Source organism: Anomaloglossus baeobatrachus, chromosome 10 (assembly GCF_048569485.1).
Source record: "Anomaloglossus baeobatrachus isolate aAnoBae1 chromosome 10, aAnoBae1.hap1, whole genome shotgun sequence".
Taxonomy (NCBI): domain Eukaryota; kingdom Metazoa; phylum Chordata; class Amphibia; order Anura; family Aromobatidae; genus Anomaloglossus; species Anomaloglossus baeobatrachus.
In genome coordinates this window covers 9,199,812-9,214,984 of record NC_134362.1, presented here as the reverse complement: position 1 = coordinate 9,214,984, position 15,173 = coordinate 9,199,812, and the positions used below count along the sequence as shown (strand labels likewise).

At 46.1% G+C, this 15,173-nt stretch overlaps 1 protein-coding gene across 1 annotated transcript in view; it reads right to left on the bottom strand.

Moving 5' to 3' along the window:
* Nucleotides 1–15,173, bottom strand: part of LOC142255060 (vomeronasal type-2 receptor 26-like) — a 47,408-nt gene that overhangs the window by 14,142 nt on the left and 18,093 nt on the right. Inside the window, exon 4 of the mRNA XM_075326499.1 lies at nucleotides 228–1,040. Coding sequence (XP_075182614.1) covers nucleotides 228–1,040 — 813 coding nt within the window. The remainder of the gene's footprint in view (nucleotides 1–227; nucleotides 1,041–15,173) is intronic.

The window sequence follows — 15,173 nt, the reverse complement described above, 5'->3', positions numbered from 1 at the left end:
ATAAACATCGGGACTTAGAGCAACACAATGGAACAGCATACACCAAGAAAAGTTACATAACCTGAAAGAGCTGCACAACTTGGCCTTATTTCTGGAGTAGGGTCTGAATTTTAAACATTCTCCAAAAAGGCTGATAAATCCTGCTTGGGTTAATTGTGGAGGTAGATTACGCTACACTTTTCTGTACATGTTTTGTAGGGGTGTATTATATATCGCCATAGATTCACCTTGTGTGTAAGTTGATGTATCTGATGATCTGCAGATTGATGGCCGCGAGTAATGTCCATATTGTGTAAGGCGGTGGCCAACGACCAAACAGCGTGATACATTTGGAAAATGTTTCCACGGGATACAGACAGAAGATAGTCGTTCAAACTCTCTGTTCCTTTACATTTATGAAGAGACATTTTTAGAAAAATAGACAACAATTCATTCTTCACTTTGTTACCTGATAGGCAACTAAACATTACAATCCAGAGACTTTCAAGGATCAGGTCTTTAGGATTCTTCGAGGGATGGAAACTGTTGAAGTAACTTTCCATATCGGGCATTTTTCCATGCCGAAGATCAAACAATAAGCTAAGATTGAATACCTGATGGTAATCTAGTACATTGACAATCTGAGGAGAGAAGGTCGGATTAAGGATTAAGGTCCTGTCATGCATCACATCATTAACATAATATAAAAAACTCTGCATAATGGAATTAAAGGTTCCGCAAGTTATAATAATCCGGGCAGATGACTTCTTTATCATGTATCTACTTTCATCCATATCATTAGTGTAATGAGGAGACTTCCTTTTAGCTTTTAAGACAAAGTCCACGCAGATCTCATGGCTGGTGAGAAGGTTCGTCAGTAGACTTGTTTCTGTGTCTCCAGTATCATCATCAGAGCTTATGATTCCAACCCAGGTCCATCCGAAGTAACGCAAAAAATGACATATGATGGTATAAGTTGTGTAGTCATTGGGGACGGTCCGGAAAAAAGACGGGAACAGAAATCTGTCACTAAGAAATGTGTCTGTTGCCCCATAACTTATCTGTTTAGAAGACAATAATGGAAACATCAGTTACGATCTTTGTCTCCAAGATGCAGTGAGAAGACACTGATGCACATGCAGGCTATTATTCACAGGTCATGCCACTTAGGTCTCATCTGACAAAAGCTTTCTTCCACATGTCATATAGAGAAAAATTCCGGTCTTTGTGAGCGCTAGTACAACCTAACCAGGTGAGCAATTTCATAACATAAATATAAAATCATTCCACGGGTACTTCTCATATGCGCTACTCCTTCCTTTTTCAGTGAACATGTCATATAGAGGACACAGAGAGCAGTGAGAGAAGAGGCTCTGGTCAGATGAGGCCAAAAGAGAACTTTTTTGGCAAAATGCAAAACAATATGTGCGACAGAAAATTAATACTGCATGTCATGTAAAAATCTTGAAGTGTCCTTACCCCCCTCCCCGCCATCAGCCACAGATCGTCATGACGATTATCTGATCGGCCTGAAAGTTTAGGTATTCATGACTTTGGGTGATGGTAGAGCTGCAGCCAAAGGATGCATAGAAAAGACATCCCTTTGTTCTGTTGGAGGGAAAACTTCTAAAACAGTTTTTAAGTGCTACATTAATGCTAGTAAAAACAAAAAAAGTGAGCTGGAGTATAAGATGATACACATGGAGCTTGTGAGCTCATGTTCACACTGGCCATAAGACAAAGAGAAACCAAGGAAAAAAAATGGTGAAAACATACCCTGCTGTAACTAAATAAAAGCATAGTGCATATAAACATAGGGTACTTAGTAAACACTGTTTTTTGATCAAAAAAAGCATAAAGCTATCCCACCAACACCAAGGTGTACCCAGTTGGGATAGTACCTACACTCTCTAATATTAAAACCTTACCATGGGTCTAAAATAGGCCTCAATGTGGCTAAGGGCTGAGAGTGACCGGGTCCCAACAGGACACACAGTCAGGGGATGCACAGAATGAAATGTCCAGCTCGCTGAGAAGGGGGCCACACCCTATTTGTACTGAATACAAAAAAACTACATAAAAACAAAAAAGTGAGCTGGAGTATAAGATGATACACATGGAGCTTGTGAGCTCATGTTCACACTGGCCATAAGACAAAGAGAAACCAAGGAAAAAAATGGTGAAAACATACCCTGCTGTAACTAAATAAAAGCATAGTGCATATAAACATAGGGTACTTACTAAACACTGTTTTTTGATCAAAAAAAGCATAAAGCTATCCCACCAACGCCAAGGTGTACCCAGTTGGGATAGTACCTACACTCTCTAATATTAAAACCTTACCATGGGTCTAAAATAGGCCTCAATGTGGCTAAGGGCTAATGCTAGTAAAATTAAAAGCATATTGGCAGAATCCCTGTAGAGCACTGAACCCAGCGCACCGTCTAGCTTAACTTGGAGATCGCTGGTAGCACAACAAATGAGTATTGGCCAAAAAAATAATGCTAGATGCGTTGTGTTTGGTATCTATGTAAATGTGAAATCGAGATATAAAATATGACACTAACATCTTTCACCTGTGTGGCCCAGGGGCAAAGATATGTGAAAAGCTAGAATTAAAGAACTTTGTGACAATCTTGGCACAGCCCATAAGAGACCGTAAAATGTGGTCACAGAGAGGGGGGTTACCTGAAGGCATAAGAGCAATTAGCTCCTTTCTGGGGGGAAGTCAGTATTGGAAGGCATCAGTAAGAGGTGATGCTGGCCGTCTCTCTACCATCTTCTTCTCTTGGAGACCTTCCCTCCCTAAGTTAAGACGTCACTTCTATGGCACGAATTTAGTAAGTTTCATGGTTATACCTTTTATTTTTATGTAACTGTCTATACTGTATTTGCATTGTTCACTTTTGTAAATTCTTGTATATTTTTATAAACACTGCCTTCTATTTTCGATTAAATATATAAAATGTAATAGTTTCTTTCCTCATGTTTTATATACGAATCCAAAAAACCCCAACAGCCTTATGCTATCTGTAACCGGTGCCCGGACTGTCTGTGAAACATCCGGTGGTGGCAGCATAATTATCATTGCATAGAAATATTGGGGTGCTATCATTAAGGGCACCAAGGTATATATATATATATTACATTAGCGGGAATCGGTGATATACACATTTACCCTTGCTGTGAGACCTCCAATATTTGGCATTATTAGCTCAGCAGCCTAATTCTGTTCATTGTCCTGCAGTACCAAAAGTGGCCTGCTGACAAGAGAGGCGCAAGAGAGTAGCCGTGTTTGTGACAAATTAGTGAACAGCTGCGGGATATCTGAGTGACTCCCCCAGCTGTTCATGACATTGCACATCACCCTGAAAACACAATCCCTAGCGTCACACATGGTGGAGGCTACATCCTACTGTGGGGAGAATTTTCTTCAGGAGGGGCAGGGAAGCTGCTCAGAGATTATGGGACGATGGATGGAGCTAAATACAGGACAATCCTGGAAGAAAATATGATAGAGGTTGCAGTCACAGTCCAGACGACTCACAGTCCAGACTGAATCCACTGAGAATCTATGACAAGATGTGAAAATCACCGATCACAGATGTCTCCATACAAACTCACTGAGCGAGAGCGTGTGTGCAAAGAAGAAGAAAATGTAACTGCTAGATGTGCAAAGCTTTAAGAGACATACCCCAAAAGACAGAAAAGGGTGGTTCTACAAAGTGCTGGCTCTGGGGGGTGAATACAAATGCAAGACAGAGAAAGGTGGTCCTAGAAAGTGCTGACTCTGGGGGCTGCATACAAATGCACATCACAATTTACAGATTTATATGTTTCAAAATAATTAGAAAACCAGGAATCAGTTCCTCTATACGTCACACATACTTGTACTTGTACTTAGTGTTGGTAGGAAATAAAATCCCAATAAAGTATTTTTAAATTTGTGGGTGTAATGTAGAAAGGTTCATGTGGGTATGAATACTTTTCAATAAAATGTAAGTTGAGACTGAATAGGCTCCAATTCTGTTGAGATTTTGCTGTTTGGATATTATATAAATACAAGAAAATCAATTCAAATACTCGGATTAATTTAGAATTTACCATCATTAGTGGATTGATGTCAATTCTAATTTTGCTTTGCTTGAATCTAGCAAAATGGCGTCGGCCTCCTTTTATTTTGCAAGTTTCCAAATGCTCAGAAAGGAGTTACATTTTTTTAACAATTATATTCCTCTCAATCCCAAATTTTCCTTGTCCAGTTGTGCAGCTTCACAGTCTCCATTCTTAAGGTGTCTTTTCCCACTGCTTCCAGACATCTTCTGCCCTTACACGTTGACTTCACCACAGAGGGTCCAGTTACGCAGCAAGACAAGCCACGTGAAAACATAGTATATATATTTTTTTAATTTTTTTTCTACCCCACCTTTATGATTCTCTGGAGTCAGGTGAGAGCTCAGAGAATAATATCGCACATTCGATTTGCAGCAAATAAATTCAATGCAAATCAAATTTCCTGGTTGAATTTCAGGACTCTCGTAGAGTCATCGCTAATTTCATATACAAATATTGTTGCCAGCAAAATGGATTTCTAAAAGCAAAGTAAAGATTCCGCAGCATTAGCTCGTCTTCACGTGCATTGCTTTAGTTTGGAGTAAAAATTCCTGATGACAGATTCTATTAATTGGTTGCACTGCACTACATAGGCAATAGGGCTGAGCAGACCTGGACTGTAAAAGTCCGGATCCGCGCTGTTTCAAAGATGCCCAGGTGCCGAACCCGGGCCCGAGATTCCGGGTGCATGACTCGGAACTGGGAAAAATAAAGGAAAAATAAAGAGAACAAGAATTAAGCGAGCGTTTCATACTTATGGAAACTTGATGACGTGGCGGCAAACTCCTTCCGGGTCACGCATTCACTTCCTGTATTCCGTAGTACAGCTTTCCGTGCTTTGCCCGCCCACCGGCCGTCCTGTCGCCTGTGATTGGTTGCAGTCAGACGCGCCCCCAACCTGTGACAGCGTCTGCCTGCAGCCATCGCTCATCGCGGCTCAGTCATTGTCTGCAATCACAGCTGGCGGTTTTACTCTATGGCACTCACTGAGAGATGTAGCAGTGCTGGAAGCGGCGTGGGACCTCGTGTGGATTACGCCAGACCTGCAGGGTGTTTGGGGTTAATAAAGAGGTGAAGGAAGATGCGTTTTTGTATTTTATTCTAAATAAAGGATTTTATTCTCTTTGTTTGTACTTATTTTCTTTCATTTCCAGGTTTGTGATGCAGGTATGTCATAGACACCTGTGCCATCACTTAACTAGGGTTTAGTAGCAGCTGTGTGCAGTTATTAACCACTCATTACCCCAATTGCCACCACACCTGGGGAACTAGAAGAGCCAGTAAAGTCATCTAATGGATGCGGCAATACCGGGAGGCTGCGAGCTGAGAATACCAGCCTCCAGCCAGCTTTATCTTGGCTGGGTATAAAAATTGTGGGGACCGCACGTCGTTTTTTTAAAATTATTTATTTAAATTTAAAAAAAAAAAGCCGCATGTGGTTTCTCTTAGGCCGTAGTCACATTTGCGAGGGCCTCACACGAGTCTCGCGTTGCATCACCCGACACAGCCGCACACTCTTCTTACAGGAGCTGGTCGTCCAGATGTGTTTCTATGTACATGCACACTCATGTTCAGAGAGTGGCAGGCCGTTCCGCATGATGTCATGCCAGACTCGCACGGGTCTCACATCGCATCACCTGACACAGCTACACACGCTTCCAACAGGAGCGGGTCGGCCAGATGTGTTTCTATGTACATGCATGCTCATGTTCAGAGAGCGGCAGGCCATGCCAGGTGATTTCATGCCAGACTCGCATGGGTCTCGCACTGCATCACCTGACACAGCCGCACACTCTTCCGACAGGAGCTGGTAAGCCGGATGTATTTCAATGTACATGCACAATCATATTCATGTTCGGAGAGTGGCAGGTCATGCTGGGTGATATTATACCAGACTCACATGATTCTCACATCGCATCACCCATCATAGCCGCATATTCTTCTGATTGGAGCGGGTTGGCCAGATATGTTTCTATGTACATGCATGCTCATGTTCGGAGAGCGGCAGGCCATGCTGGGTGATGTCATGCTAGACTCGCATGGGTCTCACATCGCATCACCCGACACAGCCGCACACTATTCTGATTGGAGCAGGTCGGTTGGATGTGTTTCTATGTACATGCATGCTCATGTTTGGAGAGTGGCAGGTCGTGCTGGGTGATGTGATGCGAGTCTCTTGCACGTGTGACTCTGGGTTTATTTTGATACACAGCACAGATAAAGCCCAACAGCTGGGGATTGCAACCGTGGGCTTTATCTATGCTGGTATCGGAATATGAGGACCGTGCACTGATTGTTTTATTTATTAATTTATTTTTATACCACCTTACTGACCCGCAGACACTTGCATTGCTTTCCCCACCTACCGGCCATCCTGGCGCCTGTGATTGGTTGCAGTCAGCAGACATGCTGCCACTCAGGGTGTGTGCTTGTCTAACTGCAACTGTGAGGACATAGGGATATATTCTGGGCAATGAAGCCATATTCCTATAGCCGCCATCTTGTCAAGGTAGTAAGGTCTAAGGAGGCTTCAATCAGTATGCTAATGAACGTGAGGAAATTGTCTGTGGAGCAGAAGGCAATCCCCTATGATATGGAAATTAGCTGAGCTGTTAGGCCTGAGAATACAAAGGGAGAGGAAGACCCCCTGGGGGGTTGTGTCCATTCATCAAAGAGAGTGGACAGACAGGAACTTAGCAAAACAAAGGAGGCTTCAAGAGACATCTAGGAAGCTAATCCCAGGAGGAGTGCATATTCCTGGCTCCGTAATATCATACACAGTTATGATATTACCGTGCATCTAAGCCATTCACCCCCTACATTGTTAGAATCAGGACTGCGAGCCGCATCTCTGCAAACCATCGAATTCTTTGTCGCGTCCTGGGGTGGCGAGATACAGAGAACAGCGAGTAGGAGTCTGGTAGATGAGTCGTGCTTGGACTCGATATGCAGAGGGGACCCAGACGGATCTGATGACACCAGAAGCGTCCCAATCGGACCTCCCAGTCCGGAGTTGCGGATAATATTCACTTTGGATATTTTTTTGACTCAAGGCAGGGGGTGGGGCAGTACTACCCTGTGAGGTCACCAAAAGTGAAGGGTGCATGAATTGTAGCCAGTTGATAACCTCAGTGCAGCCATTTTTAGCTCGTCTTTGCTCAGGGGTCTGTGTCTGAAAACACATGTGAGAAAGTCCCTGGAACCCTGGTTAAACAGCGCCCCCCTGTGGCCAGATGCATAAGGTAGCTGCTTGAACTGTATGCCTGTTTGTAAACCATGCTTTATTTGTAAATGTACTTTGACTTATATATGTATATTCTGTAAATCTCATATTGTATATATTGTAGTTTCTAGTGTGGCTTAGGCCGATTAAAATATAAATTAATCTTGGGCTGTTCTGTTATCTCGATCCTGAACTCCACGTCTATGTGCTTGGCGCAATAGTTACCGTAATCGGTTGGTGGCAGCGAGTTTATGCCAAGGATCATTGTGGGGCGGCCAGTGAGATTTGGGGAGGTTTATATATATTCCATCCGCTGAGGTCAGGGGAATATATACCTTACTCTCACCGGGAGTGCTTCAATCATCGGCATAGTAGAATAGCGGCCTCCTTGCTTATTGCAGGGCAATTCCACAATTGGCCTGACTATAAGAGGGGCGCTAGAGAGCGCGTCACGTGCTCTGTCTGTCGGCAGGGTGGTGGAAAGGGGGGCTGTAGCTTCCGCTTCCTACCCCCCTGTTCGTGACAGCAACCAATTACACGCGCCGGCAAGCGGGCTAAATAGTGATATTCAATAAGGGTTTATTGTCGGAAGGGAAAGCGTAACCCAAAAGCAGTTTGCCGCCATGACACAGCCTCGGTGAGTACACCACACGTGCTCCTAACCCCATATCCTTCCACCAACGTTTTTAATCTCTGGATTCTGGTCACCATAGACTTATATTGGTACCGGATTTCGGAGCGGATCCAGGTTTTTTTTTAAATTTAGCAGGGACCCGACAGTAACGTTTTTTTGTGAGTTCGACCAGCTCTAATAAGCAATTAAGGGTCAACTGAGGCAATGAGCTTAGTGGTTGGAAACCTACAAGAAAGCTGTGCAAGCTTGGGGTTACATGAATAGGTTGCATAAAACTTGGCAGCTGTGCAACGTATTGGCATGGAGCTTGGTAGTTGCAGTAATACAGGAACATTGTCTTTTACTTTAACAGAAGGCAGTTCTCACTAGTAACTAGAGTTGAGCGCGGTTCGCGGTTCGAGGTTCTCCAGTTCGCGGCTCGAGTGATTTTGGGGGCTGTTCTAGATCGAACTAGAACTCGAGCTTTTTTGCAAAAGCTCGATAGTTCTAGATACGTTCGAGAACGGTTCTAGCAGCAAAACACCCAGCTAATTCCTAGCTGGCTTTCCGCTGTAATAGTGTAAGTCACTCTGTGACTCACACTATTATGACATTTCAGTGTATAGTGTGCGGGAACAGCGCGTTCAGATCACTGCTGTTTGGATAATGGTGACCGCCATTTTTTTTTTTTTCCTGGTCTTCCTTCCCTAAGCGCGCGCGTGTAGTGGGGAGGGCCATTATGTCAGCCAATCCCAGACACACACACAGCTAAGTGGACTTTTAGCCAGAGAAGCAACGGCATGTGTGATAGGATGTCCATGTCACATGTCCCTGCATTATAAAAACGGACATTTTCCTCCAGCACGCCATTATCTGCCTTCTGCGTCCTTGGTGTCAGACATCACTGGCGCAGCTCCTATCGCCGATACTGCTGTATGCGCTCCATACACAGCGCTGGACAGCATAGGGATAGCACTTTCTATCAGTCCTTTTAAGGGCTAATACCGGCAGGGTCAGAGCCATAGGTGACAGGTCCTGAAAACAGAGTTTAACAGCTACACAAGATGACAGCGTCTGTGTAGCTAAGGTCAGGGATTTCCTCGCTGCATTTCCCCATTAGGAGGGAATAGAAAGGCAGGCTTCCTTTCCTCTACCCAGACCCACAATCCTGACACTGTACCCTCCTGCCCTTTGCACACTCCAACTCATTGTTACTAAGCCATTATACTAGCAAACACTGAGTGAACTTAGTGGCATCCTAAACGTGGCTATTGGACTTCTGTATTGTCCCACTAGTGCAAAGATATTTGCAGCACCTCTACCTGCATTGCACACTCAAACTCATTGTTACTAAGCCATTATACTAGCAAACACTGAGTGAACTTAGTGGCATCCTAAACGTGGCTGTTGGACTTTGCTATAGTCACACTAGTGCAAAGATATTTGCAGCACGTCTGCCTGCATTGCACACTCAAACTCATTATAACTAAGCCATTATACTAGCAAAAACTGCTGCAACTTAGTGGCATACAAGAAGTGGCTGTTGTACTCCATTTGTGCCCCACAGGTGCCAAGCTATTTCTAGCACCTGTGCAGGACACCCTCCTGCTCTGTTTTTAATAAGCTATAATGATAGCAAAAAATACTGCCATTTAGTGGCATCATAGAACTGGATGTTGTATTTCATTAGTGTCCCACTGGTGCAAATCTATGTGCAGCACCTCTGCATGACACCCTCATGCACATTTTGCTACACTAATGTTATAGCAAACTCAGGGAATTCCTTGCTGCATTTGATAATTCGGAGGCATAGAAAGTCAGGCTTCCTTTAGCTTTTCCTTCTGTTCATAGACAGCATCTCCAAGTCCACACCCAAAGAGCAATTTCTCCTCCACGTCTAAGTGTGGAGAGGCAGCTAGTGCGCATGCGTGTGCCGATTTACCCCAGCCGCAGCCTAACTCCAGTGTTTCGCCTAGTGAGTATGCTCAGCCTGACTGTGCCAGTCCTGAGGCTAAGTCTTCATTTCGGGCTACAGCGCATGCTCCCACACTTAGTGTGAAAACCCTCTTTGCACAGGTACTTGCATTCCGTGCCGGGTCTAAGTCCTGTTTTGTGCCTAGACACCATGCTAAAGCTGATAGTCTTTTTTCAGAGACTGTATTTCATGCTACTGAGCATGCTCAGGCACTTACTGCATCAGAGACTAGGTCCGGTAATGAACTCTTTGGCCCTGCCCCTGATGTGGGGGGGCCCATATAGACCACAGGGCATCAGGTGTCCTGACGATGTGGCTAGGCCACTCCCAAATGGCTTGCAGAGGCCCGCCCCTATGACTTGTCACCTCATTATGGATGGTCAGACGATGACTGGTGAGGTGTTTGGGTCATGACAGCCATGAGGTCATCATTGAAGTTGCGGTTCCAAATAGGACGCTAGTTATGCCACTCATGACGTGTCACTCTGCTTTTGTGTCCAGGAGGTGCATTGTGGTCCACCCTGGTTTGGGGCGGACCCAGGTTATAAAACGGGCTGGAGCCAACAAGGAGGTGCGCAGTCTTCTATTATGCTCCGAAAGAGCACACCTCCATGTGTTGAACCCATTGCAGCTTTAGGCCAGAGGTAGGCAGGGATAGGGCGTCGATGCAAGCCGCCACCACAGTTGGTAACGCAGAACGGTTAAGACCAGCTGCTGTCTTACAAGTCCTGCTTGTGCAGCCCAGTGGCATTAACAGGCCTGCTGCTGCTGATGCGCCTGCTGTCCACAGGTGTGACCCCAATGCACACGGTCAGCGTACTGAATGGCCCCTGTGATGTTAACAGGGAGTTCCTGGGCTGGGTGGGCGTGTGGACCCTGTGACGCTAACAAAGGCTCCCAGTCTCCAGATCCGAGTGGCGTCTAACTCGGTTCAGGCTACTATTAGTTTCATAGCCACACAGCTCTGTATCCTCCACCTAACCTTCCAGTTGCCAACCTCTCCTTTTCCATCTGGGAGCACGGTGGACACTGACTGCTGATGGGGATATATACCTTTCTCTTTCTTTTCTTATTAATTTTCGTTATATAGCGGTAACATAGTATATACCACCTTATCCAAATCTGCCAGTCCCACCGTAACAGATGGTGTTTCTTCATCAAATGTTACTTTTGCTTAACCAACAAACCCACGGACAAAAACTTTTTTCCCCTTTCCAACACACCTGTTCCCCTTTCCACCAGCATCTGTCCTTTTTCAACTCATTTGGTATATGACCAAAAGTGCAACTCTGCAGGGACACCGTAGTCAACGCCGTCTCAGCACAGCAGCCAGCCCTCGGTCCCTCAGATGTGGACAAGTAAAAGACCATTTCCTCCTATCCATGACAAAGCGTTGAGATTCACTCTGTGCAGCACTGGTGTTTACTGATAAAAGCAGATCTAAGAATCCGTACCACCTTCTGCAGATACTCCTGTATACGTGCGTCCCTTTCTATGGCAGGAATTATTTCACCAAATTTTGTCTTGTACCGGGGATCTAACAGTGTGGCAACCCAGTAGTTAGCATTACTTCGAATTCGTACAATCCGAAGGTCATGTTGTAGGTAGTGCAGCAAGAAGGCGCTCATGTGTCTTGTGCATCCAGGAGGACCAAGTCCTTGGTGTGTTGGTGGCAGAGAGGTTAGAATCGTGCCTCCTTCCTCTGCCCTCTCCCCCCAACCTCGCACAACCGAAATGTGAGCAAGCTTCCACTCATCTGCTGAGTCTTCCATGCCCATCGCAAGTTCGTCCTCCATTTCTTCATGGGCTCCTGCACCTTCCTCAACACTTTTTGCTGATACTATGCGCCCTTGTTAATCCCTCTCCCTCACCATGACTGCCGCCTAGGTGCCGCTCAACGTATGGACCTTGTAGATCTTGTTATCCCTTCTGCATATGACTCCTCCTGTACTTCCTCCCCTTCCTCTTGTCCCAACACCTGACTCCGAATAATGCTTACAGTGTGCTCCATCATGTAGATGACCAGAATTGTCACGCTGAGAATAGCATCGCCAGTGCTAAACATCTTCGTCGACATTTGTAAACTGTGTAGAAGGGTGCATAGGTCCTTGATCTGACACCACTCCAGCAGCGTGATCTGCACCACCTCTGGATCTAGTTAGCCCAGGGTATACGTCATACCGTATTTCAGCAGGGCTCTGCGGTGCTGCCACACACGATGCAACATGTGCAGATTCCAATTCCTGCGTGTCGGAACATCGTATTTCCGGCGTTTAACCGCCAGACCACAAGACTTCAAGAGCGATGAAAGTTGTTGAGCTGCTGTGTGCGAACGATGAAAGTGAGCACATAGCAGCGTGCCCGCTGCACAAGGCCATGTAGGCCGGGATGGTATTTTAAAAATTGCTGGAGAATCAGATTCAACACGTGAGCCATACAAGGCCCGTGTGTCACATTGCCCTGACGAAGGGCCGCAGACAGGTTTGCATCATTGCCGCACACGGCTGTTAAGTCACCACCGTAGTCCACTCAATCAATTTGTACTCCGGTCGCCAGGTGACAACGTGTTCCTTTCGTGCATAGTGCTGATGATGGGAAAGGAGTCGATGCCTGCGGCGCAGGTGGACGCAGGTTATGCTCACCCACTGGGTTGTGTTACCTTGACAGATACAGAACCACAGGCTGAATGTAGGTGGTGGGTATCTCACAGATGAAGTACCATCATTCAGCTACAACCAATGGGAAGACACCACACCCTTTTTTAGGCCCCTCCTGTCTGCAGACCACTGCCAGACATAGCTATGAACCTCTGGTTACTTTTACCCCCAGTTCAGTTTTATGAGTTTGTGTGCTTGTTACCTGACTACTTTTCCTGCTTGCTGTTTATGTACCTCGTTGGCCGATCCGCATTTCACCTCTGCTTGTTTTCTGATTAAGTCCTGGCCGTCCCATTCTGTTCCTCTTCCTCAATTAATGTTTTTGACCCTGCATGACTACTATTCTCTGGAACTGCAGCCTTCCACAGGTATTGATCAACTTGGGCCCTGTGTAATTCCAAATCACTGTATAGGGGTTAAAGGGTTTCAGGGTTCTGGGTGTCCAGCTTGGTGAGTGGCTTGCCTCTAGCCTATCCTTTACAGCCCATCTGAGTGTGTCGATCCAGGCAGGCGTTACACCGTGCCCTCTGCAGAAGGCCATGTAGGCCGGGATCGTGTTTTAAAAATTGCTGGACAATCAGGTTCAACACGTGAGCCATACAAGGCACGTGTGTGACATTGCCCTGAAGAAGGGTCGCAGACTGGTTTGCATCATTGTCGCACCCGACCTTCCCTGACTGCTGGTTGAGTGTAGACAACCATTGATGAAACTCGGTCTCACTCTCCAGAGCTAACCGTCCACAACTCCTCAGCGGTGTCTCACATTTCCCCTACATTTCAAAGTAAACATTTGACCGCCTGATGGCCTTGAGCTCTGCTGCCAGCATAGTAAGGAGGTGTGTGGGATTCCTTGTGCGCAGTTACAAGGAAGGGTGGCCTGACCACACAGGGTTTGGGCCGAGGTGGAGGACCCACACTAGGTTAAGGAGGCAGAAGCAGTGGAGGAACTTGTACATACAGAGGAAGGATTGACACACAAGTCGTGGGGACAGAAAGACTTGTACAGCAAACCCTTCTCCATCTCTCACCATAGTTACCCAGTGCCCAGTCAGCAACATGTAACTCTCCTGTCCATGCTTACTGGTCCAAGTATCTGTGGTGAAATGCACCCTGTCACACACAGAGTTTCTCAAGGAATCGGTGAGGTTGTGTGCGACCTACTGTGGTAGCGCGGGCACGCCTTTCTTGGAGAAGGAGTGACGACTAGCCATCGGCTCTTGGGGCACTGTAATGGGCATAAGGTCTCGAAAATCCTCGGTCTCAAAAGGGTGTAAAGGCAGCCTTTCTGTTGCCAACAAGTTGCAGATGATGAAACTCAACCTCTTAGGTATGTCATGCCCTTCGAAAATCATGTAAAACACAGCGAGGGGACCCCAACCACAGTCTCCCTCGTTTCCATTAATTGGGCCACACACACCCCACTTGACTGGCATCAGTTGACCCCCCTTTTGAAAAAGAAAAAGATGCTTTGCATGAAGCACTCTCAAAAATACGCGTGCCTTTCCCGTCCCCTGGCTGACCCAGGGGAAGAAAAGTCCTCTGAGAGCCATGACTTGTTCATCTTGGTTCTTTTAGAAACACAGCGAGGGGACTCCAACCACAGTCTCCCTCGTTGCCACTAATTGGGCCACACACACCCCACTTGACTGGCATCAGTTGACCCCCCTTTTGAAAAAGATGCTTTGCATGAAGCACTCTCAAAAATATGCGTGCCTTTCCCGTCCCCTGGCTGACCCAGGGGAAGAAAAGTCCTCTGAGAGCCATGACTTGTTCATCTTGGTTCTTTTAGAAACACAGCAAGGGGACTCCAACCACAGTCTTCCTCGTTGCCACTAATTGGGCCACACACACCCCACTTGACTGGCATCACTTGACCCCCCTATTCAAAATGAAAAAATGCTTTGCATGAAGCACTCTCAAAAATACGCGTGCCTTTCGCCTCCCCTGGCTGACTCAGGGGAAGAAAAGTCCTCTGAGAGCCATGTCCATATTGTCAGTGGACAGACGCGTGTGCTTATCTGCCAGCAGACCCCCAGCAGCACTGAAGACAGGTTCCGAGAGAACGCTGGCTGCGGGACATGACAAGATCTCCAAGGCGTACGTGGCGAGCTCAGGCAATTTATCCAGATTGGAAGCCTAAAATGAGCAGGGCTCAAGTTGCACAGTAATGGCATCGATGTTTCCTTGCATATACTCATATCTGTGTCTCCTCCTCTTTTTCCTTGTCCAGCTCTTTTGTTTTCGCATGAGTATATGTCCTTGTCACTTTCCCATGTGTTTGTGTTGTGTTGTGAGTTGTTTATCACGTTTTGGACACCTTTGAGGGTGTTTTCTAGGTGTTTTTATGTGTTTGTGATTGCCTGCCATTGTTTCCTATGCAGTTCGAGTTCGGTTCGTCGAACGTTCGACAAACCGAACTCGAACGGGACCTCCGTTCGGCGAACCGACCTCGAGCCGAACCGCGAACGGTTCGCTCATCTCTACTAGTAACAATCACCGCCCGGCATCGAGACTACTCTGACTTGATTTTATCAAGCCATTTCTTCTCTTATTTTTGTCACATCAAAATAACCATCTGTACTATGTGTATCTAGGGAGAGACTTGTCAAAAAA